This window comes from Sipha flava, unplaced genomic scaffold (assembly GCF_003268045.1).
Source record: "Sipha flava isolate LNK unplaced genomic scaffold, YSA_version1 317_pilon_pilon, whole genome shotgun sequence".
Lineage (NCBI taxonomy): Eukaryota > Metazoa > Arthropoda > Insecta > Hemiptera > Aphididae > Sipha > Sipha flava.
The window spans coordinates 104,547-129,827 of NW_020272999.1; the positions used below are offsets into that span (position 1 = coordinate 104,547).

The 25,281-nt window shown below is 38.3% G+C and overlaps 1 protein-coding gene across 2 annotated transcripts in view; it reads right to left on the bottom strand.

The window, feature by feature from the left end:
- LOC112686610 (zinc finger protein 1) overlaps window positions 1-25,281 on the bottom strand; it is a 174,764-nt gene that overhangs the window by 19,623 nt on the left and 129,860 nt on the right. Inside the window, exon 1 of one of the 2 annotated variants that reach the window (XM_025558982.1) lies at window positions 358-761. The exons of the other annotated variant lie outside the window; for it this stretch is intronic. Within the exon in view, the coding sequence (XP_025414767.1) occupies window positions 358-478 (121 nt within the window). The 5' untranslated portion in view covers window positions 479-761. Of the gene's footprint in view, window positions 1-357; window positions 762-25,281 lie in introns of those variants that run through there. 2 annotated transcript variants of the gene reach the window in all.

Here is a 25,281-nt window from a genome sequence, read left to right on the forward strand (position 1 = left end):
AAAATACATTTTAAGATCTTAACGAATATTAAATGAATAAACATTATGCGGTACATAATCATACGTAATGATTATGATATTATGCAGTTCCGTTGTGACGGACGATGTAATCGTAAACGGAACGTGCAAGAGCAAAATCTAAGTGAATATTTACATAGAACCGCTCACGAAAAGTAGTCGATACTCCCAACGGGAATATCAATAGAATAAAATAGTAATTTTTTTCTTTTTTTGGTACAAATACCCCTTTGAAACAAATCACGAGCACATGAACCACATGTAACACAGTTTCATATTTTGGAGATACACGAATGATAATAATAATAATGATGAGAACGGGTGCGGCGTTAAACTTACGGTTGCTGCAGCTCCATACGTTGGCCAAACACCACAGTCGGTATGAGTAACTGTCGAAAGTGGACCCGTTGGCCCCGCCGGTGGCCGCAGCGGCGGCGGCAGCGGCTGCGGCTGTGTACATGGCGACGACGTGTGTTGTGCAGTAGCGGATACGGGAAGGACCGGTCGACGAAGGTACTAAACGCGTGTGCGGCGTAGAAGATACCGTACCGCGGACAGGTACGTGAACGTAACCCGGTAGCGGCTGGACTGGTCGCGCGATCGCGGACGAGAAGCGCAGAAGAGACGTAGGAGCAGCGGGCCGGCGGCGGAGGACTCGGCGTGACGGTTGCGTCCTGACTACTGGTGCAGTTGGTCGCGGGCGTCAGCGTCGAGCGCAAAGCATGGCGGCATACTGGCGGGCAAAGCTCGACGGGCCCGCGCCTACGCCCGCCGCCTGGACACCGCACGCACGCGTCGCCGTCGACCCGAGTCCCGCCGACAGACGCCGAACGTTCGAGATGTATGGTTGCGACACGGCGATAAAGCGCGGCGCTATCGGGGCGGACGCCTCCCGGCCACCTCCTCCGCGGGCGGTGGCTCTCGTCTTCGGCGACCGCCGGACGACGATGGATTATTATTATTATTGTTAACATTCGGCACAGCGAGTGGTTTTTATTCGTAATTTAACAAGTGGCCGACGCGCACGGTCACTCAAAGAGTCATACGGCGTACGGATATGAGGATTATAATCCGTGTACCCACCCAGTGCCGTAAAAATCATAGGTGCAAGCGGTGCACAGCACTGGGATCCGCAGGGTCAAAGGGCCTATAGCAGATAGTCGTCCACTTTTTTTTTTTTTTTTTTTTATTTGATTTAATTTGATTCATAATTATTGTATTATTATCTTGTATTTAATTTTATACAAAAAAAAAATGTAAAGGTCTGGTACGTTTTATTTGGAATTTATTTAAATATTGGGGAAAAATACTAAGCCTAGAATGCATGAATAGATTACTTTTATATTTTATTGTAAATCATATTTATAAAATCAATAATCCCATATTCATATTATATATTTTGTTTATCTTTGTAGTTTATTCTACAATGATTTTTATTAATAAAATCCACCGCTCAATACACAATTACGATCTTGTATACCTACTAAGTTGAAGCTTTACACAGAATTGTTTCAGCTAGAAAATTATCTATCGGTTCTTTAAAATTCAATACACCCACAAATGCTATCCGATCTAAGGAGTAAAAAATTCCCGTAGTGTGAAGTCAGTCCGACTTATTTATGTATCTCGAGAAAGAGTGGCCCATGTACATATTCGTCTGCACCTAGGTCTTCTACACTCTAGTTACGGCGCCGCGTAGGTACCGGTGAAACATTCCCAAATCGTCATTTCCTCGCATCTAGAAGAACGTGCCCGAAACCGTTTTCACTCAACAATTGCCGACATAATGTATAAATAATGTTGTACTCGCGGGATTTACACGCACCCCACGTTAGACACCGCGAGAGTGTGTACACTATTGGGAAAACCTCTGGAAACGCAATTATCCGTATATTATTACACTGTTCGACCGTTAATAGGTGTACCACTGCCGAATAAAAAAGATGCACTCGATATCGTCCAATTATTATAACTATACGGCGGTACAATCGTTGGTTTACCTTACACGATTTTCTAATTTTAAATATCATTATGTTTTTGGACAAAAGTTATTTTGTTTAATATTGTTATATATTTTATTTTTCCGATAACAGCGTGGACCTGTACTCTCCTTACGTTTGGCATGGGAAAAATACTCGAAATGTCGATGATTATAGTAATCTGTCAACATTTCGGTAAACGGAGCAAATGAGTTGACTGAATCATTCCCGATGATTACGGTGGTTCATATCTTCATGACGATATTATAGGTAAGGAGAAAAAATAAAATAATATTACGCGTTGAAATCCCACGCTCTAAGTAAAACTATTGTCTAATTGTATGGTAAAAATACATGAATATATAGGTACTTAAAATTATTAGCGAATGGAATAATTTATAATTTGAAATAAAAGAAATTAGTGATTTGATAAGGTGAAATCCTGAGAAATAAACGAAGAGATTTTAGTTTTTTGATGTAAAAATAAGATTTTTAAATTTGCTATAAACGAATTAATTGACGTCATCATATTTTGCTAAAAATGATGCAATTATCAACGTTGCGTTTGAAATTTTATTTTTAGCGAAAAATGCATACAAATAAAAACTATGTTGTTTTACAATTTTAAAACTTATAAATCATTACGTACAAAATGCCATGATTTAACGTTTTAACAAACGAATCCAGAAAGTTAAATTCGTTCAATCAAACTCGTTGTATATAGGTATACCAATTTACAAAAAAATAGTTATTAAATTAGATAGTGATTTCAGTGTACATAAAATATGGTAAAACGAAATAATGAATAACATTAATACCGATGACTCATAATATTGAATAGTAGTCAAATATACGGACAATGAAAATAGTAAAAACGTTTTGTATTGGTGAGATTAATGGATGTATTTTATTTATAGGTTTGTGTTACATTATTTTTTACATGTACTGTCACAGAATAAAGTCAATGGATAGATTCTCAATGACGATATAATGATATATGTATATCACGACACACGGATTAAATTTAATAATATTGATAGGCAGTGATTACGGTTATTTTAATTATTATTTGGTTATTGTTTTGTTTAGGCAAGGCAAAAAAATACACATTCGTACTATAATATATATGCTTCCACGTGCAATCCACATGCATCCAATTCGATAAGAAAATCTGATAAAACTATATAAAATTACGTTTACATAATAATATTTCTCATACGGTTTCCTCGTCCGCTTGTCACGTTTAGGGATGGAATAGGGGAATCGACGCGAGAGAGGTGCGTTTGAAAAATGAAAATAGTATACGTACAGATGTACGCGGATAATATTATGTACGGCCTTTGTCCCCGAGGAACAGCTATACAGTAATAATAATAATAATAATAATAATAATAATAATAATACTGCTATGGATATAATATACGTATACCGTCAGCTTAGGTCTTGAATGATCCGGTGCGGACATTACTACAGATACGACGAACTCGCCACGAGACACACGAAGGAGTTTTGTTCCACGTCGGCTAATGCAATTATATTAAAAACCTCTGAAGGACGTACACACATACATTTACGTAAACAAATAGATATCAATACGTGTTTCTGTGTGTGTGGGTGTATGTATTATACGGGTGAAATCCCTTTTTACATATTATTTTCCGAGATCGTCGTTGTGCCCGCGGTATCTGGCGTGGTGATCTTCAGGACGATTTCACTTCGCGTGTATACATGCCGCCACCGCGCCACCACAGTAATATACACGAAAAAACGCGATCAGAGATAAAAATCGGATGGAAAAACGGTATATACAACTCACACAAATGTATACGTATATACAGCACAATGGGCGCGCACGACAATCGTCCGGAAAATTGAACTTTCTTTTATACACATACTGTAATATGTTCTCGGCGTGCAGTGGCGGCGGCGATAGATATCTTGTCTGTTTCTCCGTACTCGTCTCTCTTTGCTCAACCCGCAAGGTCTACATTTGAAGAACATAAAAAAAGAAATCCATCGCCCACACTATAGTATGTATACACGCACGCATATATATATATATATCAAAATCTATTAGATTAATGATATTGTTCTTCCACTCGGCACAGCACCAGTTGACTGCGGTGCATTGTCTATACGTTTGATTTACCTATTGCACAGTTATACATGTATAAATATAGAAAATATACTATGTAGTCCTATTCTATATAAATGTATATATATTTTATATACGTACATACACGATTGCGATGATTTTCATCTCGTTAACCGATAATACATTATGATACTACACTTAAACGCGGTGGTGAAAAACAAAACTAATAAATAAATAAAACGACCGCTAGCCGGTAACCCCCTTCATATATTATATACGGAGAGGGGTTTCCTGCTCCTCTGTGTGTATTATGTACGCGATTCGTGTGCAATGCAGTTACCCTCTCACCGTTTTACGTGCACTCACGGGGTTGTATGTGTGTCTATATAAACGATTAATCGTTTTGTCAACCGTAAAACAAAATTATGCCGGTGTCGTATGCGTGTGTAAGCGTACGAGTGTGTGTATGTGTAAGTGTGCAGGGACACGGAGCGTGGCGTGGGCAAAGGGACGGGGCGATGATTCATGCGAGCATAACCATCGCCACCGCCGCCGCACCCTTCTTTCAGTGGCAGCGGGTAAGGACACGCAGGAAACGTTGTCGTCGTCGTCGTCGTCTCGTCATCGTCATTGACCCCGCACGAGGCGTTTTTCCCGTACGGCCGAGGTGAAAAGAAGTGAGGCGCGATGACAATCTCTCGTCGAATAGTCGCGTGTGTCCTATATACAATATATATATATATATGTATTTATGGGTGTGGTGCGGTGAGGGTGGTCGTGAGGAAAGAGGGGCAATGGTGGTATTAGGGGTGGGGGTTAGAGGGGGCGATTAATTGTCGGAAAAGGTGCGTTATTAATCACAACGGCGAAGGAAGAGATGGATGAGCGAGTGCGGGAAAAAAGGACACAATTCCCTTTCGTCGAATGTACATTTATACATATACACACACACACACACACACACATACACAAGTATATACATACACGGGCGCACAGAATCACGCGAAAAGCGACTCCGAAATTATATCGTCGTTATTACGTGATATATTAATTCAACGCGACGGCCGCGGACAACAAAAAGCGTCTCTCACCTCGCGTTCCAGATTATATATAAATACGATATTTCCTCGTCACCATTCATCATCGTAACAGCAGCAGTACAGCAGCAGCAGCAATAGCAACAGCAACAACAACAACAACAACAACAACAACAACTGCAGTAATAATAATAATATTTCGAACCGTTGACGTGCGATGGTGGTGTATACGCCGAGACGACGTGTTGTACACAAAATATATACAAAAACCGACGTGGATGAGGGCGGCTGAGGTGAAGGTTTATTCGCGAAATGAAAACACCGCGAAATAAATGCAGATTAAAATATGTATACATAGAATATTATACATTTATATTGCATATATATGTATATTTTTAAAACATGGTGGTAGCAGCGTTGGCGAATGAATTTACAACGGGGCGAGGAATGGAAGAGAGGGTAAGAGACCGCCACCGGAAGTGGTTTTTGTTAATAAAAGATGGATATTTATGCGGCGGTCGTGCGCGGTGTAACCGTCAACTGTGCACACCGTTTCGCATCAGCCCGCGGAAAAGATGGTATATATGTAAACGCAAAGGAGAGAAAGAGAGAGAGAGAGAGAGAGGCTATAACCGCGGTATATGGAATTAATGTAAATAAAGGTCGAACCTACTCGGCTGCGCAGTGCGCTTTTATTCATTATGTATATATCGTTATTATATAGGCAAAATAAACACGCGGTTACCCCGTGCAAAAACTTTGTTGTTTTATTACCAGCGGATTTGTTATAATATATCTATATATTATGAATGCATTTATATATATACGTATAACGTGCGTTATCCAATTGCGGTTATTACAACAATCCCGTGCGACCACCTGCTTACTGCCCACTCGTTCCTTTCCCGGAGGAACGATTTTATCTGCCATACGCGTTCATCTTTTTAAACTCTGTTTGAATATTCCGCGAGCGCACGCGTTAAGTTGCGGAGGCGGTATAGTTTATACGGAGGGACGTGAACGCGCGAGGACGTCGACGAATATTATTACAATGATATCCTGTGCTACAAGAAGCCATAATGTGCGTCTGTCTATAGGACGATGCCGTTTTTTCTGAATTTCGTGTAGGACGATTCGCCTCGTCCGTCGCTCGTGGACTCCGGTTGGCCTCGAGCGTGTATTTTTTGTCGTCTGTCGTCATCGTTCTTGACGCGGCTCGCGGCGTTTTTTCGGCTGTATTAAAAAAAAAGCGATAACAAACCACGCGCGTATAAATTAAAAAGAAATCAAGTATACGATATTCCACTATACACCTCGACCGCGATCGAATTCAAATAAACCGCACGGAAGATAATGCAACTGTAGCAAAAATGTTAATAATATTTTATTTTATTTTTTAATAATTCCGGTTCAGATAATATTTCTCGCCACATTTAGATTTATGCAACCCTTTGATCATATTTACTAGTACATATGCATGCAATCTGAGGAGAAACATTGTGTGGGAGCGAAAAAAAAATTTAAAAATGACAATTGTAAAATATACAAAGATTACACAGGGGGGAAACGAAAAGGAAACGTGCTTCATTTGGTTGTTTTTTTCTTTAATAGGTAAGACAAAGACGTCAAAGACATCACGGTTGAGATTCATAGATTTGGCGGACATTGTACAAAAGATACCTTGATTGCACGGCCCTCGGGCGACCATGATTTCAACGCGTGCATACAATATGTACATAATAGAAATACACTTTTTTTTAATCCCACTTTCTTTGCGCAAACATCATCGTCGTCATCTGTGCGAAGCGTGTGTTTAATTTAGCGAAGAAAAAAATAATAAACAAATAAATGAAAGAGAGAGAGAGAGAGAGAGAGAAAAAATTAAAAACTAAAACTAAACGGGAGATCACCGAACCTGAACCGGCTACGATCGATAAAATTATTAATTATAATATACGCGTTTGTTCGGCCGAATCGTTTTAATTTTTCGACTGGTATGCAAATGTTTTATCAACGTGCCGTCCCACAAATCCTTTGAATAAACCACTTCGCCCCCGCAAAACGCCCGCGAATCCTTTTCCTTATTCGCTCATTTACCTATACACACGCACGTCGAACAACAAGACGGACGGTGTGTGCGCATCGTTATTATATTATATTTTGTGTATACTTATACATATATATGGTATATATTATTTTAAACTTATATATACAAGGGAGACACGACACGCCGCCGCCACTGGCATAGAGATAAGGTGTTGGCCTATAGTAATTTCCACGGGAAGAAACCATATTATATTTTAAGGGCATCTATTCTTCGGGGGTTTTTTTTTTTATTTCGTCTCGTATACAACGACGTTGTTGTTTTTTCAACTCTCCTCTCCGGTCCACCCCAACGTGTGGCATCCTCCAGTGAGTGCAGAATGTGTATGCGCGTGTGCGCGTGTACGCACCCGCTACGACGTGTGTTGTATATCTGACCTAAAACAACGGTTTTTTCCTGCTTTCTTCACCCGTCCACCACCGCCGCCAGGGGACGTTTGCCGATACACACAGATTCACGTCCCACGAGACTTTATAGCCCGTGGCCGTCACGTCTAACACGGTTATTTTTATCGTCCGATTTCACCAGCGGACCATTTTTCTTCATTTTATCTCAACGGACGTTCAATTTTGAACTTTGTTGTTTTTTTTCGGTTTTTTTATCCGTTCTACTTTTATTTATGTGAACGCTCGCAACACACACATACACACACACACACACACACACACATACACACACTCTTGCTTCGGCGCTCCATAACGGTAGCAGCTATACCAAACCACATCGAAGCTTTATAGCACCGTACCGAAAAACTGTTTTTCCCGGAGGCGCTAAAATCGACAACGTATTTCTGTTAACAACGAGTTTCCCTTCGCTTATACTTTCGGCTGAAGGAGACCATTTTTCCAATAAACGTATACTATGCCGTTACAGAAACAGTTCTTATGCAGATATCGAAAATAAAAGAACCATCGCCATTGCGGAAAACGATGATTTATAACACCAATAATACTAATACTAATAACTAATATATTCGTTAGCTAAGTATCTCTAGTTGCGTTATTCTATAACTGATTATATGTATCGACGAGAAGATGTCCACGGCCAAAAATGGCTATAAATTTTGACTTGAATGGGCTTTAAATGTATGTGCCAAGAATACGAATGGCGCAGTATCTATAGGTAAGGGTGAACAATGTAGGGCGAAAAAGGAAATCTGTGTCCCGCGGAATAGAGTGCAGGAACACCAAATATAATATATAGGTATAGCGAGTAGTAAGTAATGAGTATATATATAAAGTTTACATACGACGACGACAGTGTAACTGTATACGTAACATACGCAACACAAGAGCAAAAAGGACGCATTTATATACCTAAATGTATATATATATAAGATGTGCCGGAGAAAAATAAATACTTTGCGTGGCGCGGTAACGGTTAGAAAGAAAAGATGAAAAGAAAGAGAGGGAGGGTGATAGAAAGAGAGAGAAAGTGTAAAAGAGAGTTTTTAAAAGTGTCGTCTTCTCCGGGGTAAACAGCAGGTCCGAAAAAGAAACTTAAGTGTTTTTACTTTTACTCTGTGCCGTCCGTTGTCAACCAACTGACCGACCGACCGACCGTCTCGCCGTCATATTGGGCTTTCGCTGGACCTGGCGACGTTTTACGCGCAGCAGTGGCGACAACAGCAGCTTCTGTTGTACACACACACACACACACACACACACACACACACACACACATACACACATACATATATATACAAAGGCTATTGTTAACCCTCCGAAAAACACGGAATGTCAATATACCTTTTATTGTGTGTACATACCCCCGTCGTTGGCTACGCTACTAGGGTCGGGGACTTTATTGAAACAATATTTTCTTAATAAACCATATTTTTTCGATACTTCTGGTCGTGCCACGGTAATGGTGGGCAATGGGCAAAGAAAAAAAAATCATTCCTCCGCAACAAATTTGCATCAACGTTTTACTTTTTCACGTGATATACATATTATCGTTACACACGTGAACTTGAGGCCGCCAATGCATTTTTTGCATGCATAGCGGTTTTCACTACGTTTCATAATAATTGTTACAAAAATAATAAAACCAATATACCTACCGGGATATACTGTGCATAATATTATATTTTATAGGTATGCGTAATCATCCCGTTATTGTTATTTGGTATATTATCGATGAACAATAATATTGTCGTCGTGTACATGGATTAGTTTCTTTTGTTAAAAATAAAAAATATGTAATCTTTAAATCGCGACTGACTCACTAAAACACAGCATCAGTACATTTTTCGCTTGATAACGGTGCGATTATCGTAAGAGATAAGAATTGATGACTCAATAAGTCAATAACGTGGAATTTGACGGACAATCGACCCACCTTTGTTTCGTGGAAAAATTTAGGCTTTCGGTAAAAATCAATTATAAATTCTGATTATATTTATTTAATTTTAATTTATACAATGATATACATGTGTATCGATTTTATTTTTTATATTATATACCATGCAGTCGTCATGTAATGCACGATAATATGTTGAAAAAAAAACCAATAATGAATGAATCATACAGCAAATAGTAAATAATCACTATATTTACAACAATGCACGAGAATACATGATATCGAGAATATTTTAAATTATCTATCGTTATTTAACAGCCAAATTACGATGTGGGTTGAAATATTAATTAACGATCAAATGTGATAATTAAATTAATCATTACCGTCCATATTACGTAATAATATGTGTGATTGTTTGAAGAACAAGATAGGATTTTAAACGGAATGTAATAATAAATATACAGTCGACTCGCGGTATAACGAATTTCAAGGGATTAAGTAAAAAGTTCGTTGTATCGAGTTCATTACATCAAAAGCACAAATCAACAAAATTCGTTTAAACGATATTTAAAAGAAAATTTAAATTGTATTAGATTTTTATAATTACATACCTACAAACGCATTAGATTATTAAATATTTTATTAGATACATATACATACTTATTTATTTTTTTAAAAAAATCGGTATTTTTATTTTTCTGTGTGTACCCACTTGCGTTAACGCGATTAATAGTGCTGTACAAAGTTAGAATATTATAAAATACACTGTCGTCAATATCATGTCTTTGTAAAAAAATTAAGATGGGGCGGAGACCTAATTTGCTTCATTCGAGCTTACGGGATGCTCTTCGGAACATTCTTCTTCGTCATCAGCTTTATTCAAAATCTCATCATCATTGAGAACTCCACATACAGCTAAATGTATGGAATCGTGTAGTATAAATCACCAAAATTGTAAAAATGTGTTACATTGTGAGAACTTTAAGCAAAAAATCTTCGTTATATCACGAGATTTTCAAGGGACCGTCAGTTTTATACGTTGTATCGAGATTTTCGTTGTATTAAACTTCGTTATACCGCGAGTCGACTGTATATGTACATATGAATATTTAATATTCACACATGCAATGGCATTGTATCTAATATTACTATTCTTGTATCAAATATGAACGTATGAAAAAGTTGTGAAATATTTCGAGCAAATACTTAATACAAGCGTACACATTACGTTTAACGGGCAACAGATCATAATTTTATACAATATCATGTTGGTGTACGAGATTTGAAGTACACGAAAAATATACAATTGTTTTTCGAGTACATTTACTGTTCACAGGAACGCCCTTTTTTTCGATATACATGTACACATAGCCACATAGGCTACACGAAGGGCTGTCTAAATAAATCGCACTCGTAATATTGTAATGACGCGCCATGGAAATACGATTGCGGCATTAATTTCGTGACTTCCACTCGTCGCCAATCCCTTACGTTGGTAATCAGGTGAACTGTGGTTTTTTTTTTTAAATTTTTTATTACTATTATTATTTTCCGCAGTGTGGTGTACATTTACGAACAACGTCGTGAAAGGTGTACCCCGCGGCGGTGGCCGAGTGCCGGTAACGGCACAGCTCTGTTGTTTTTATCGAAAGCAAAAGAAAACCGGCCGAGTGGTTTTAACGTGCACACACACACCCAATATATTTATACGTATACATGTTACATGCGCGTAACAACGATCGTGGTCGCAGCTGTGTCAACAGACGACTTTCCCGGGGACACGGTGGGAAACTAAGACAATAATACATTTTCCCCGTCATCGGCCGTCCCGGTGGCTCAGCCCCGTTCGTTCGGCGCACCACTCTTCAGTGCACCACCCCTCTTCGCGCACTCAGTCGGACGTAGTACACCGCACAGCGTTGCACCACGACGGGGCTACTCATTGTCCGTGCGGCAATAATGATCAGACGCCGATTCCTAACCCAGTACAACGCATGTGGTAAGACGATAGAAAAAAACCGCCCTGGTGCCGAGCAGACGAGGGCAACGGATATCGTTATCCGTACCCCGATACCATACATTTTCACACACCTATCGGTTTCGGGAACCTCGTCCAGTCGAGCGCAAATCCAAGGGGAGGGGGACACTGGGGCTAGGCCCTCCCAGGGTTTTAAAAAAAAAATTTTTTTTAATACATTTTCGTCCATGTGAACTGTAAAATCCCGATTGTTTAATTAGATACCTACCTAACAATTTTATTTTGCCTAAAATACCGTATTATGACACAAGAGCGAATTTGAGGAGGGGACGAAAGGGGTATTTGCCCCCCCCCCCCCCGAGGCTCGTATTTTTTTTAATACATTGATCTATTTAAAAAATATAATTTATAAATAATTTATAATGATATCATTATAACAGAAACAAGAACTGTAGGTAATGAACTGTAAATTATTTTTAAGTTTGTATTAAAGAAAAATTAGCTTCCCCCATGACCTCAACTCAAATATGCCCTTGTTATGACATTAATATGAGGTACGTATAAAGAACGTGGTCGGCTCTGTTTCTCAGTACTGATTTCGGGAAACAACTATTATCGGTTAGTACTTAACATTGGCCTCCCCTTCCGGTAATCTGTGTCCAGTGTGGTTCGGCACGGGGAGGCGTGCGCCGTGCATTTTGTCCGTGTGATACACGCGCGTGAGTGAAACGCTCGAGGTCAAAAACGGCGAAAATACACGTGACAGATATTTTCATATACACGCGCGCACGTACGTGTGGAGAAGAGCTGACCTGCAACAAACACGAACCGCCGCGGCACGGCCCATGACACGCGGAAAAAATGGGAGTATTGTTTTCGGTGTACCGCGGCGGGGGCTGACACCGATGCGGTGTGCGCGCAATCATAACTCAGGCTACTGTTACGGGATAGCAAGCTTGCCTGCTTTTTTGCCCGATGCCGTTTCACGATATGAAATATTTCAGTAACAGATTTTTACACCCACAGGGACTCCATAAATTATATGATATGTGCGTGCGCGTGTGTGTGGTACACTTCTCACGTATGTACGAGTATGTATACGAAAAGCGGGCGGACGTTCGTGATGCTTTTTCGGGCCGGAGAGACTGCCATGCGGTATGTGCGTGGATATCAAATGCGGGGAAACAAAAAATTAAAAAAAAAAAATTAAAAAGATTACCGGTGATGTTGGGGAAAAAAATCCAGTTTAATTCATATATAATTTTTTTTCGCACAACGGCCGCCGTGTGTTTTGAATACAAAAATTACAAATAGTAGTAATAACAATAATAAAAAGTGTTTCGTCGGCGGTTTTTTTTTTTTTTTTGTTACATTTTTAACACCGGCAATAGTAGTCCCGCAGGACTGTTTGCAAAACAATTTAATAACATTTGTGTTTTCGCCCTCCTCGTCTCGCGCACCCGCTGCAAACACGCAAACAATAGGAAGACGACGACGAGAGGAGAGCTTCACGGCGCTAACGTTTCCCACCGTGTGTATCAAACGCGCATAGGACCCGCGAAATATGTTTTTTTTTTGATTCCGTTCTCTAATGCGCTTACATTCCACGTGTGTTTACTATCGGTGTGTGTATGTGTGTGTGTGTGTGTGCGTGGTTTTTTTCATTTACGTTCTTTGTTTTACAACTCTTTCTTTTCGTGTTCCATAACTGGATCCCCCCCCCACGTCATCAATTTTAAGAGCTTTTTTCTCGTGCCAGACAACAACTCAATTATACTAATATTACAACCCGGAATGCCAGTCTGGAAAATCGTTCCCGAGATGACCGACAGTCTTTTGGTAGGTACACGCGTGCGTTCGTGCGAAACATGGTCGGGCTGTCTTGTGAACGATTTTCCAGGAACGGACATATACAATATATATACAACCGACTGCCGTGGCGGATATTTGATTAATTTTACCCTATTATTATTTTTCCCGAACTCTCGAGTAATACCTTGGAGCTAACGAAAATCACGTCTCATAGCTACCGAGGAATGTTGTATACGATATTAATATTGCGCCCGCGTCCGTCCACGCTCTTTATACACCACTCCCGTCAGAGGATTTTCTTTCAAATTAAAAAAAATAAAATAAAAACGTTAGTATACACTACGAGAAGAACTCGGGGCGCCGGCATGCCAAAGATACTTACGTGTATTGTCAAAATTTATTGCAAAAACAGTGTGTATATATATATATTACTACGGTGACGGTGGATGCTATTATATATATACGTATACTAATATTATGTATACATAAAAAAGAAAAGTCGAATATATAAAAGAGCAGAATGGTATGTTTTTTTTTTTAATTAAAATATCTCGATTTTTATTTACCGAAATTAATTATTAATTTATTTTGCGTTCATTTCTTTTTTTTTTTTTTTGTCTTTTTTATTATGATTATTATTTATCAACGGGAAACTGTTCACAATATAATACGCCGCCGTACATTTGACTCCACCGCGGCCGAATCCTAACGCATTTGTGAATCTCAATTAGTGCGGAAACGTTATATATTTTAACGTTTTCTCTCTCTCTCTCTATATATATATATATACGTGTATAAGTAAATAATTTTTTTTTTCGCAACTTATACAATAATAATTAACAACCCTCGGCACCGTTATATTTTTATGTTCGTGCGCGCGATGACGATCGTCGTCGTAGAAGTCGTATACGTTGTATACACTGTCGCCACGGCAATTATGTACGGATCGGTGTGCATTCTGCGGGATTTTATTTCCGATCGTTAATACAATGTGCACGACCGACAACTGTACTGCGCGGTGAGCACACGCAACTGCGTAACAATAATAATAATAGGAATAATAATAGTAATGACCGACGAGGACGGGACGACCGAAGGTGGGGTGCGAGGGACCGACGAAAAGTTCCTCCGGGGAATATTTTCCTATACACGCGTGTATTTATGTGTGGACGCGCACGACAACGCGTTCTCCGAAGCAGTTTTTAACTACGTTGTGCGTGTACACACAATTATTTTACATACTTATCATTGTAATGTATACATAACCATTACGCGTCATTTAATCGGATGGGCTAAATCCCGCGAGCACGAGCGCACCCCTCCCGTCGACGACGTAATTAATATACGAGTGTGCGACGGACGCGTCTTCGTCGTTGTCGTTGGAGGCGATTACGTTCGAATCGACTTACCGATTCTCGTTCTACAATAACGCGTGCATCGCATGACATGGCGAATCGTAAACATTTATCACACTCGTTTTCTCGTCGAAATTCGCGAATCGACGAGAGCAATAATAATAATAACGCAATAATAATATTAGCCGCAACAAAGTCGCAGAAATAAACGGCAAACATTATTGTGAGCACACGATCACCAATACATATTATTATAAAACATTGTTAATCGCTCTTCTTGACGATAATTGTTCTTTTTTCCATATATCTTTGCAGAGTATATCGCATTCATTACAATATTAACGTCCAACAATTATCCACACACCGTCACCGTCGCTACTAAACATCATAATGCAGATGCATCAACCATACTTGTAAACGTACGTAATGCATTAATCTTGTGCACTATACATCCGACTATCAGCTGCGCTTTCAAAACGTTTTTGACATTATACATCGATTGAACTACTTAGTGTTTTGTTTTTACTCTACGCCCATCTTTCTGACTAAATAGAAATGAGTGAAATCAAAAACAAGTTTTCATCGAGGCGTCAAACATATCCAAGGGAATAGATAATACGCTTAGATTTTTACGGACAAGAGTGAACGAGAAACCGGCCGCAAATCCAATATCTATGTTATATGCCGAGTATTAACTATCGGTGGTTTTGGAGTTTTCATCTCTCCCGATTGTACTCTATTTCTCTCTCTCTCTCTCTCTCTCTTTTTATCACCCCCACCTCTCTGTTCCGGTCATTGTTTGTATCTACATATGCATACGGAAATGTAAACCTTTTAATAATCTCTTTCTTCCGAACCGATTTCCTTATTTTCTTTTATTGTTACGATTATGTCCAAACTTCTGACCGCAGTTCAGAAGCACACACATCCTACCCGCATTTGCCGATCGGTGGTAGCCCCACGTGGATATATAGGTACACATACACGATCATTGTGAATCCTGTACACAATCTTCAGCATACAAATGACGGTCAATGCGAGTCGTACACCACGTTTCAGCGATAAAAAAAAAGTCGTCGGAAAACACGGTTAGCAGACTGCGCAGCGCTTGCGCACGTATCATTGTATAGATATTATATAATTGCATAATACAGAGTGAAATTTTGTTCAGAGAAAAATTCCAAAATTAATGACGACGGAAATAAAAGCGAAACAACATTCAACGCAATTTTATCGTATGTACACCACGTTATACCGCAAACGCATGCAGTTCGTACACATGTTTATGTTTCTTTTTCACGCCAATAAATAATCAAATCCCTATACAATAACATATATAGTGTATTATATCATTATGGTTGTACACGTACGAGCACACACACGTGCACCCGATACATATACACGAACACTGTCGTATATTCGCTGTTGTTCCTCAACTACTTCTCAAAACCAAGTCTCCTCTCTTCCTCACTTTTTACACATACACACACACACACATTTATATAATATATATTTTAATATCTTTCATATATGGTTTTTCTCATAACTGCCACGGTTCAGTGTGTGCGTTCGTGTTGGGTTGGGGTTCAGGTGTGCTGACCGTTGCTGACCAAGCATCCCTTCACGTACGTTCGACACATGTGTTACTCTTTCCCGGGGCCCTTTTATTACATTTTTTTACCGCCTGTCATCCCCTACTTCCGCTACCACCACTGTTTTTCCTCCGGGCCAAGTCAATTAAGTCCCTCGGACGTGGTTCTCTTTTACTATTTTTTTTTTTTTTTGCGCGTTCTTTTTGTGTCGGGGCGTGGCCTTAGGTAAACCACACGACTGTGAAAAGCCCGAAGTAAATAATATGTATATATATATATACAGGAAAAAAGAAATGTTTAAAAAAATACCCACTTTATTACACGACAAACGAATTAAAAAGGCGGCGAACCATGACAGATGGCGAGGAAAAAAGTTCTCTTTTTTCCCCTCGCCGAATCAGGAATTGTTCTTTATTTTTTAATTTTTTCGGACTTAAAATATCGTGTCCGCCGGCCGCCTTACTACCGCAATGGTTTGTTTTTAAAAGCATTTCTGTAGTTACTACACTACTTAAAACAAATAGCAATTTCTTGTGTTACGAATATTTTTCATTTATTATTATTACTATTATTATTACAATCATATCTCCTTTATTATATTGCATTTTTTCAGGCCGACCTAAAGACCGCCACCGTCATTGGAAAGGGGTGAATTTCATATGCATACGTGCTGGTCTGGTTGTAATTGTGGTTGGGGAATTTCCCAGGACCCATAAACGAGCATTTTCGGTTTCAATTATCTCCTTATTTATTTTATTACCGTTCACGTATATATAAAGAGGTCGTTTTCAGACACTATAGTACCTTTATAATTTGCATACGCACCCTCTTAAAATGCCGTCGTATCTGTTGTCACTAACGACACTTTTTTATTTTTTCACTTTTTTATTTACTATATACATATTGCCGATTATTACCAAATAAATGTATACGTCCGGTTTTCTTTTACTACAAATGAAAAAAAAAAGGATTAATTTCAAAATTGGTCGATAAATGTAAAATATTACGTTTTTTTAACAATATTTTCAACATACAACGCTTGTTTTTTCTCAATACAAAAACGTTGTAATATTTATAATAAAAATTTCTTATAAAATTCGTAATAATGATAATTGTTGACAGGTGGGACAAGAGTTACAATCAATAAATATTTATTTTATGAACATTCTACTGCTTTTTCATTTATATAAAAAGAATAAACGAATAAACGATATTGTATTTATGTTAATATAATGGCCAAAAACATTAAATAAACAATAATTTGTTGAAAAATTCTATTTCTAAGATGAAAAAGATGAAAAAAAATTGTGTAGATTCGAGAATGTTATTATTTCATAATAAATTTAGACTAATCGAAAATATAAAAAGTACATTATGTACGTTAATATTAACTTTAATAACTATTATTATTTTGATTGCGATCAGCATTATTGTAAACAAGTATTATTGAATATTTAGCATTTTGTTACGTTTATAAATTAATATTGAGCGAGTACAATAATTATTTCTCTATAATTATACATATAGTTTGAAGAAAACATTTAAAATTACTAATAATAAGATTCCAATTTATTTCAATTAATATACCGTGTTATCGGTTATTGTAGTTATTTGATATAAATAAATATACTGTATATATTTGTATGACCTATATATGATTGAATTTTGGTTGTATATGATATTTTAGTAAAGTTTAAAAAAATTAATATTGACTGTTACATTTTAGATTAAATGAACAATAGTTTTTAATTGTGTACGTATATACAGCCAAATAATTTTAACATTACATTACACAAAAACAATTAATAATAATATCATAATGTGAAATATAAACTTATAATTTACTCATAAAAATTAAAATACCAAAGTATATTATCTTCTAATAATAATGAGCATATTTTGTCTGCGGTAGAAATAATTTTAGATTCCGAATGAAGCTAGGAACGTATTTAATTATACAATGTAAACACCTAATACCTACGTTTAAGCGATTGAATACCATGCATATTATGGCATAGTCAATATTAATAAAAAATATGTATATTCTAAACAATTTGTTACTGGTGCGGACTGGTGTTAACTTCATATAGTAAACGTATACATAAAATAATATATTTCAATATTTTTAAAGTGCACTTAGAACAAGTTTGACTTATATGCAACGGTCTCTGTTGTAGTAATCTACCATTTACTATTTAATGTTATGTATTACAGTGTAAGAGCAGACGTATGAAAATAAATTCAATTATTGAAATGAAAAACGTATTTACCACGCGAAATCGCAAGAACTCGAATACCAGTATATTTCTGTGGGACCGAAGGGGTAAAAGAAAAGTATAAATGCGCGCGCGTGTGTGTGTGTGTTTGTTATATGTACTTAAAGCGTAAACTTCTTCTTTTGGTCGACGTCCACCAATGAATTGTGTCGTAGCAATGGGTGTGTAGGTACCTCGAGGGCTATACATATACCGCACACACCAGAGCTAAGGGTAAAACGTCATTTGCATATCTTAAATTTCTATTGTATCTCATCCGAGGATTATATGTACAGTGGTATATAAACGTATGTGTGTATTCAGTATACGTATACCCGCGGTGGTGGTGTTGAGGTCATCGCCTATATACTATTTTCCCACTCGCCATATCCACTGCACCTCGCTGCCGGGAGTGTATATATACGGTGGTTGTACGAGCGCCCATCGTGTATGGTGTTTTCGGCAGTTTTCCCGATTCGGGAAGAAGAGTGCGGCCCCGAACGCAAAACTACAATGAAAAGGCGTGCACCAGAGAGACCAGAGACTCTGTTTTATAGCATTCTGCCCGGTATGTATATACCGTACACGAATACGTGCGCGCCATTATTATTATGCATAACTGTTTTCTGCCGCAGCCGATTGTCCGCTCATACACGCGCGCGCACATATACGTACTCACGCCGTAATACCTAAGGAACATAAAAACCACTTTTAGAATTCCTTTATTTTTCGCTTCCCATCGCGTCGTTCTATACATTATTTACGCACCGTACGTTGGATCGAAAATAGAAAGAAAAAAAATGAAATAATTCGCTCTTACTGCGTACGGCGTAATATATTCATGTATCGTATTGTATAGCATTACGAATTGTTAAGTTTAATTTAACATTTTCAATGTCGTTAATTCTTTGCACTACACCAAGACGTACACGCGCACGGAAATACATAGAAGTACCTTTATCTGTCTGAAAATCTCTCGTGTGTCCGGGTCATTAAGTGTGCCAGCGGCGTTGGCGGTAAATATACGATACAATGGTGAAGCTCAGAACCCCCGAAACTGCAGAAGAAATCTCCTTGGACTTAATTTATTATGCAAATTTTCGACTGAGACCCCGAGAGGTATATATATATATTTATACTAAAGTGTAACTCCCCACGAGTAATCAATGACCCAGGGCTCAGACCTAACCTCTAATCCTTAATTGCTTCCTGGCCGGAACGACCTTTAGCGTGTCCTTTTTTTTGTTCACCCACCCATTTCTTTTTTTTTTTGTCCTCGATCTCACCGTGATCTAATTGGTCTCCCCTTCGCCCAGCTGAGAATCACCGTATATTAATTACCAGACCGATGAATTCGATAGCCACCGGACGGCGACATTTAGGGTAGTAGGGGACAAATACCATAGTAAGAGATGAGGGAGGAAAAAAACGGGTTTCCATTAGTTCAACCGATGTTATAACGGTTAAAACTGGCAGTGGCGGCGGACCAAAGTAGCGGTAGTTATGAAGAAAGCTCTTTGAAGACGTGAACCAATTTTTCTTCTTGCCCTTCTTCCGTTGTTGTTGGCTTTTTTATATTATTCTGGTATCCTTATTTAAATCAGTGGTTAGGTTTCCGGAATTAATGGTCAGGAACGAAGGGCCGGAAGAAATAAATATATACATATATAAAGACAAAAGACGAAGTATAAAAAAACAAAGTTTGCAAAATTTCCGCCCACTGGTAAAAAGTAATTAATTCGTACTTAGGGTGCCCGGGAAATTTTCTTTAATTAACTACAATTATAGATGGCAAGAAGCTTTTTCCTTGATATTTAACAAAACCAAAAAAAACTTTTTCTTCTCTCTATGCTATCCCTCCTCATCTACTGGAAACTTTAATTCGCCCGGTGTTATCGCGTATATACCTCCCCGAAATTAAGCCGGCCGTCGCTTGACAAATGACTTTTCGTTCACCATCTGTACACCCTTTTTATATTTTAATACGCATATTGTATATTTTAATATATATATGTATATACATGTATACGAGAGCATTTAAGAACGAAAATCAATTTTCTGGGCAAAAAGTTTTCGCAACCCTTTTGCCGACCATTAATCCCGATTAACACTGATTAACTTTTAGACAACAAACGTCATTATATAATTATATAAACGTCTCGTGGACCGACGAAATCGTTTTTGCCCTTATATTCTTTTCAGTTCTTCGTCTTAACGTATTCATTCCTTTATTATTTTTTTTTTTTTTACTTTATCGTTTTCATTTCATTCTGCTAGATCCCCTCCCCTGCATTCATTTGTTTTCCCGTAGCCACCGGTCGTGTCATCTTTTTCCAAAGTTTATTATAAGCCGGCAATTAAAACGTCTCCAGAGGCCCCGGCGAAAACGTGCGTGTAATGTGATAATGGTCCCATAAAAACCGCTTTTGCCATCCCAAGGTGGGCGCACGCGCGCGTATAAACCGACAATTTATTCGGCCCACATAGAACTTAAAACAAGCGATAAGAAAACCGCAATACACTTAAATCACGCAAAGGGGTTACGGCGATGGTAGGGACATGGCGGCGGCAAAGACACCCGACGAATTTTAATTAAAATTGTCGCGCCTGTGCTCGCCATATTTATTGGTGAAAATCTCTCCGACACACAACCTATAGGCACCACCACGCTCAGCTCTTTCCCTATCACATGCACAAATGTTCGTACAATATTGTAAATACAAGTCGTACAACACATCTAGCAATAGTTCTGTTGCATCGGTGAGTTATGTATCAAACATAGATGCATGTTTGCATATGAATGTGCGTGTGCTTGCCTATATGCATATACAAATTGATCGTATACATAACAGGAAATTCGGTATCGCCACTATCTAACCGCAATTCAAAACCTATGTCCTGTTTACATGTTCATACGTCCCTACTGCCCTGTTATCGTCAAATATATTACCCTCTATCCGAAATATGCGTGTTCTGTTATTTTTCAGGTCCTATCAACTAGTTTTGAAGTCTCGCGTGGAATACATGTTATAACGAATTTGTTTTTATTTTTTTTGTCAAAAAGGAAGTATATTTTTCTAAACTTAATTGCACACAGAAATCGTCACGCACTATATTGCAGTCCAGATGGCCGTACGGTATAAGACAAAAGCCAAGGCGAAAAAACACATGTTCGAATATTTTGAATAATAAATAGTATTATTACTATCGATGGTGTCGTCCCCGTTTGGTGTGTCATCGTTATAACCCGAATATCGTTTTATTATACTATTCACTATATTATTCGATTCTGCATACATACACATACATAAAAACAACGATCATTCAATAATATCTTGATGCACTACCGTTCGTAATTGTTCTATAAACTGGCGACAAAATGTTCAACGAATTTTATAGATATGAAAAAAAAAATCATAATCGAATGAATAATCGAGAATTTATTTTATTGAGTCAATGCACTCAACACTCAAACATAATAAGACAAATGCATATAACGTGTCTGCTAAGTTATTTTTGTAAATTGCACACAACATTTCTATTAAAAATGTAAACAAATACAGACCCAATTTTGGAAAGGAAAAAAGTGTATGTATAAAAACCCAGTACACACAACAACTGTTACGTATCCATTTATAGAGAGTAGTGTATTATTACAGTATGTGTGTATAATATTCCACTTTTTGTTTTTATTTTTATAATGAGTACATTTAAACTCAAAAATAATTTGTCAAACAACCTGATGTTTAATTTCATAAAGTAAACATACTATTAAAAAAGTACCAGTTTATTAGCGCCATTTTTTTATTTTCAGAGTAACACCGTTCATATTAAATATGACTGGGGAATGGTGACATAATATATTGTGAATCAACTATAACCTAATCGTTTTTGTTTCCTCAAATTCTAATCAAAAAATGCGGTTGTCGGTTAATATTAAAAGAAAATGAATTATCAATAGAACAGTAATTTACTGGTGAAAAAAAAAAAATCAAAATTCATTATAATAACACAACAAACCTCACATTGTACGTGTGGACGTGTACACAATATGTATATACAATACGCACAAAGCGTTTTTTTTGTTAGTCGAACACATTTCGTTTTGATAAATTAATTATGTTTTGGACATTTTTTAATCTGTGTTTTTGTTATTTTCGTCAGTCGTTGCACGAATTATAATTCATCGATTCATCGTTTTCCAGACTCAATAATATTATTAACACACGTGATGTGTGTAAATATATCATTTACAGATATACGATTTAGTAACAACTAGCATCCGAGTATGCAATACACGTATAAACACATCGTGCATAACCGACTCCTTTGTACCAGTTTTGGGAAATGTATATACATTAAGGGTGTTACTGTGGCACGGTGCTGATATAGAAAACAGAACGTCGACGTACACAATCTAATCGAAAGGCGCATAGTCCTCGGCGTCCGGCCCCTGGACAGATCATCCGATAAGGGATTTTGACGACGACAACGTACGTATGTATATATGTATCCATTTATACGCTAGCAGTTTGAACCCCACGAGTGCAGTATATTACACGCATAAACGACCCCGCCGTACACTATATGCATCAAGTTTTTATACAAGACCACAGGATGATATCGATGAGTATCCGGTATTGTACGTACGTATAACAATATATACAAGCTGTCGGTGAATTTAAAACAATTCTATCGCGTCGACAGATTGTCCGGAGAAATTTCACTTGACCATTTCACGGCGCAGGGGACGTTAACCCGCAAGACGAAAATCGTGCTTCTTCCCCCTGGCTGCTACGTTTTGTTTTCGATTTTCTTTCAACAGTTTTTACCCCCTTCGCCTACATACATATATATTCCGTTACATTCACTTACCCGTCGCCGTCAGGGTAGTTTTACCCCTTTTCGGCAGAGGTCAACAAAACACTAGTGGAAACACTAAGTAGTAGAATTAATTCGGTATCTTGAACGGTCACCGCGTGTTTACGTTTGGCATTAATGTTTAAAAGTCGCGCGGGTCCGCGGGACGGGTGCGAGATGGTAGCAGGACGCGTAAAGAGCCTTTTCCTAAGTTTTAATCTATATAGTGACCGAGTTAAGCAGCTTCCGCGGTCTCTCTTGATGGCGGCATACAAAATCCTTCGGCCGGTCGTGTTTGTGTTTCCGAATCGTACTTTGTCGCGGCAACTGGACCGACGCCCGGTGTATATAGGTGTGCGTGCGTGTATACGTATTTGTGCGTGTGTGTGTATGTGTGATCGTGTGATCGTGTGCCGGACAAGAGCAATGAAGATTAAGTCCGAAAATGGGTCCGGCAGCGGCGGTATCGGCGGTGGTGGTTAGAGAAAAATAACACTACACATGCAGCGACGGCGGCAAGGTGGCGGTGTTCCCGGGTTCGGATATATAGTAAATCGTGTAGCAAGGGTAGTGGGGTTTCGGCGGTTAGTGGTGGATCTATAGGCGACCAGCAGTCTGGGAATACGAGATACGTGATAAGACAATGAGCTAGACATAGTGTCGTCGCAGAGTGCGTTTAGGGATAAAAAGGTGAAATGAGCCTATTGAAAACGTCTTCGGGTTTATGAAATCCCGTGATTTATGTCATACACAAAACTGTATTGTATATTGTTATGGGGCAAAAGAAAAAAAAAAATCCTGTGCAATACTTACATGTTATAATATAGATACAAACACACTATAATAATACACGTGCTATTCTCATAGACCAACATATTATTATATAGAAGCGACCCTATACAATATTTAGGTAATACTTTTGCTTTTCCTACATAACCGGTGTAATATATTTCTGTTTCCTTTTTAGAAATCTTCGCAACACACCTATGCCGATATTTTCCTCTCCCGTCTTTATACCTAACCTAAACACGACAATTCTAAATAATCCGGTACACGCACTTCCTGTCACAATATAATACTACATATATAATATCGGTACGCTATACTGCTGGACTTGGAGGAGGCCGTCAATGGCTTATAATATATTGTTGTATATATATGTATATATATAGCACAAAGTCCATCGTATAGGTTTTGTCAATGAACAGAGACGATTTGTAATTATAATTGTTGTTAGTGTTACAATACTACAGAAAACCTGAATGACGGTATGACATTTAAACTAAAAAATCATGAGAAAAATTCTTGAAATTTCATCGACAACATCATTGCTAAAATACAGGAAGAGAGAGATAAGGGGGGGATATGCGTGTTATCATATATTTTGATCACAGATCATTGGAATATCGATTTAGAGGCATATTGTAACTACCTCATAGAAGTAAGTAGGGACGGCATAATATGATGACCAGCGTCACCGAATATTGGTCTCGTGTCGTCCACAAGCACCGAGGTTAATGAGTTTTCTAGTAGTAAACTTGGCGTGGTAAGTTAGAAATGAAAAGAGCAAAAAAAAAAATATATATATAAGGGGGTAGAGAGGTTAAGTGATAACGTGTTCCGGCGGATATTAGGGGATTGGATAGTTTGTTGACACATGGCGAGAGGGAGAGCTTGGAAACAACTTGAAGAAGCAATCAAGATTAATCGAACAAGCAATCCATCACGGAGGCGTCTGGACCAGGTTAAAACAAGATACGTTTTGAGAAGGGCTGGTGGTGGTGACGGATGCAGTGGCGGAGGGAAATGCTGTTTAGATGATCGCCACCACCGCTGCCTTTAACGCACGGTGTACACTTCATACGCTTCTGACTTGTAGATACTGTACTTTACTA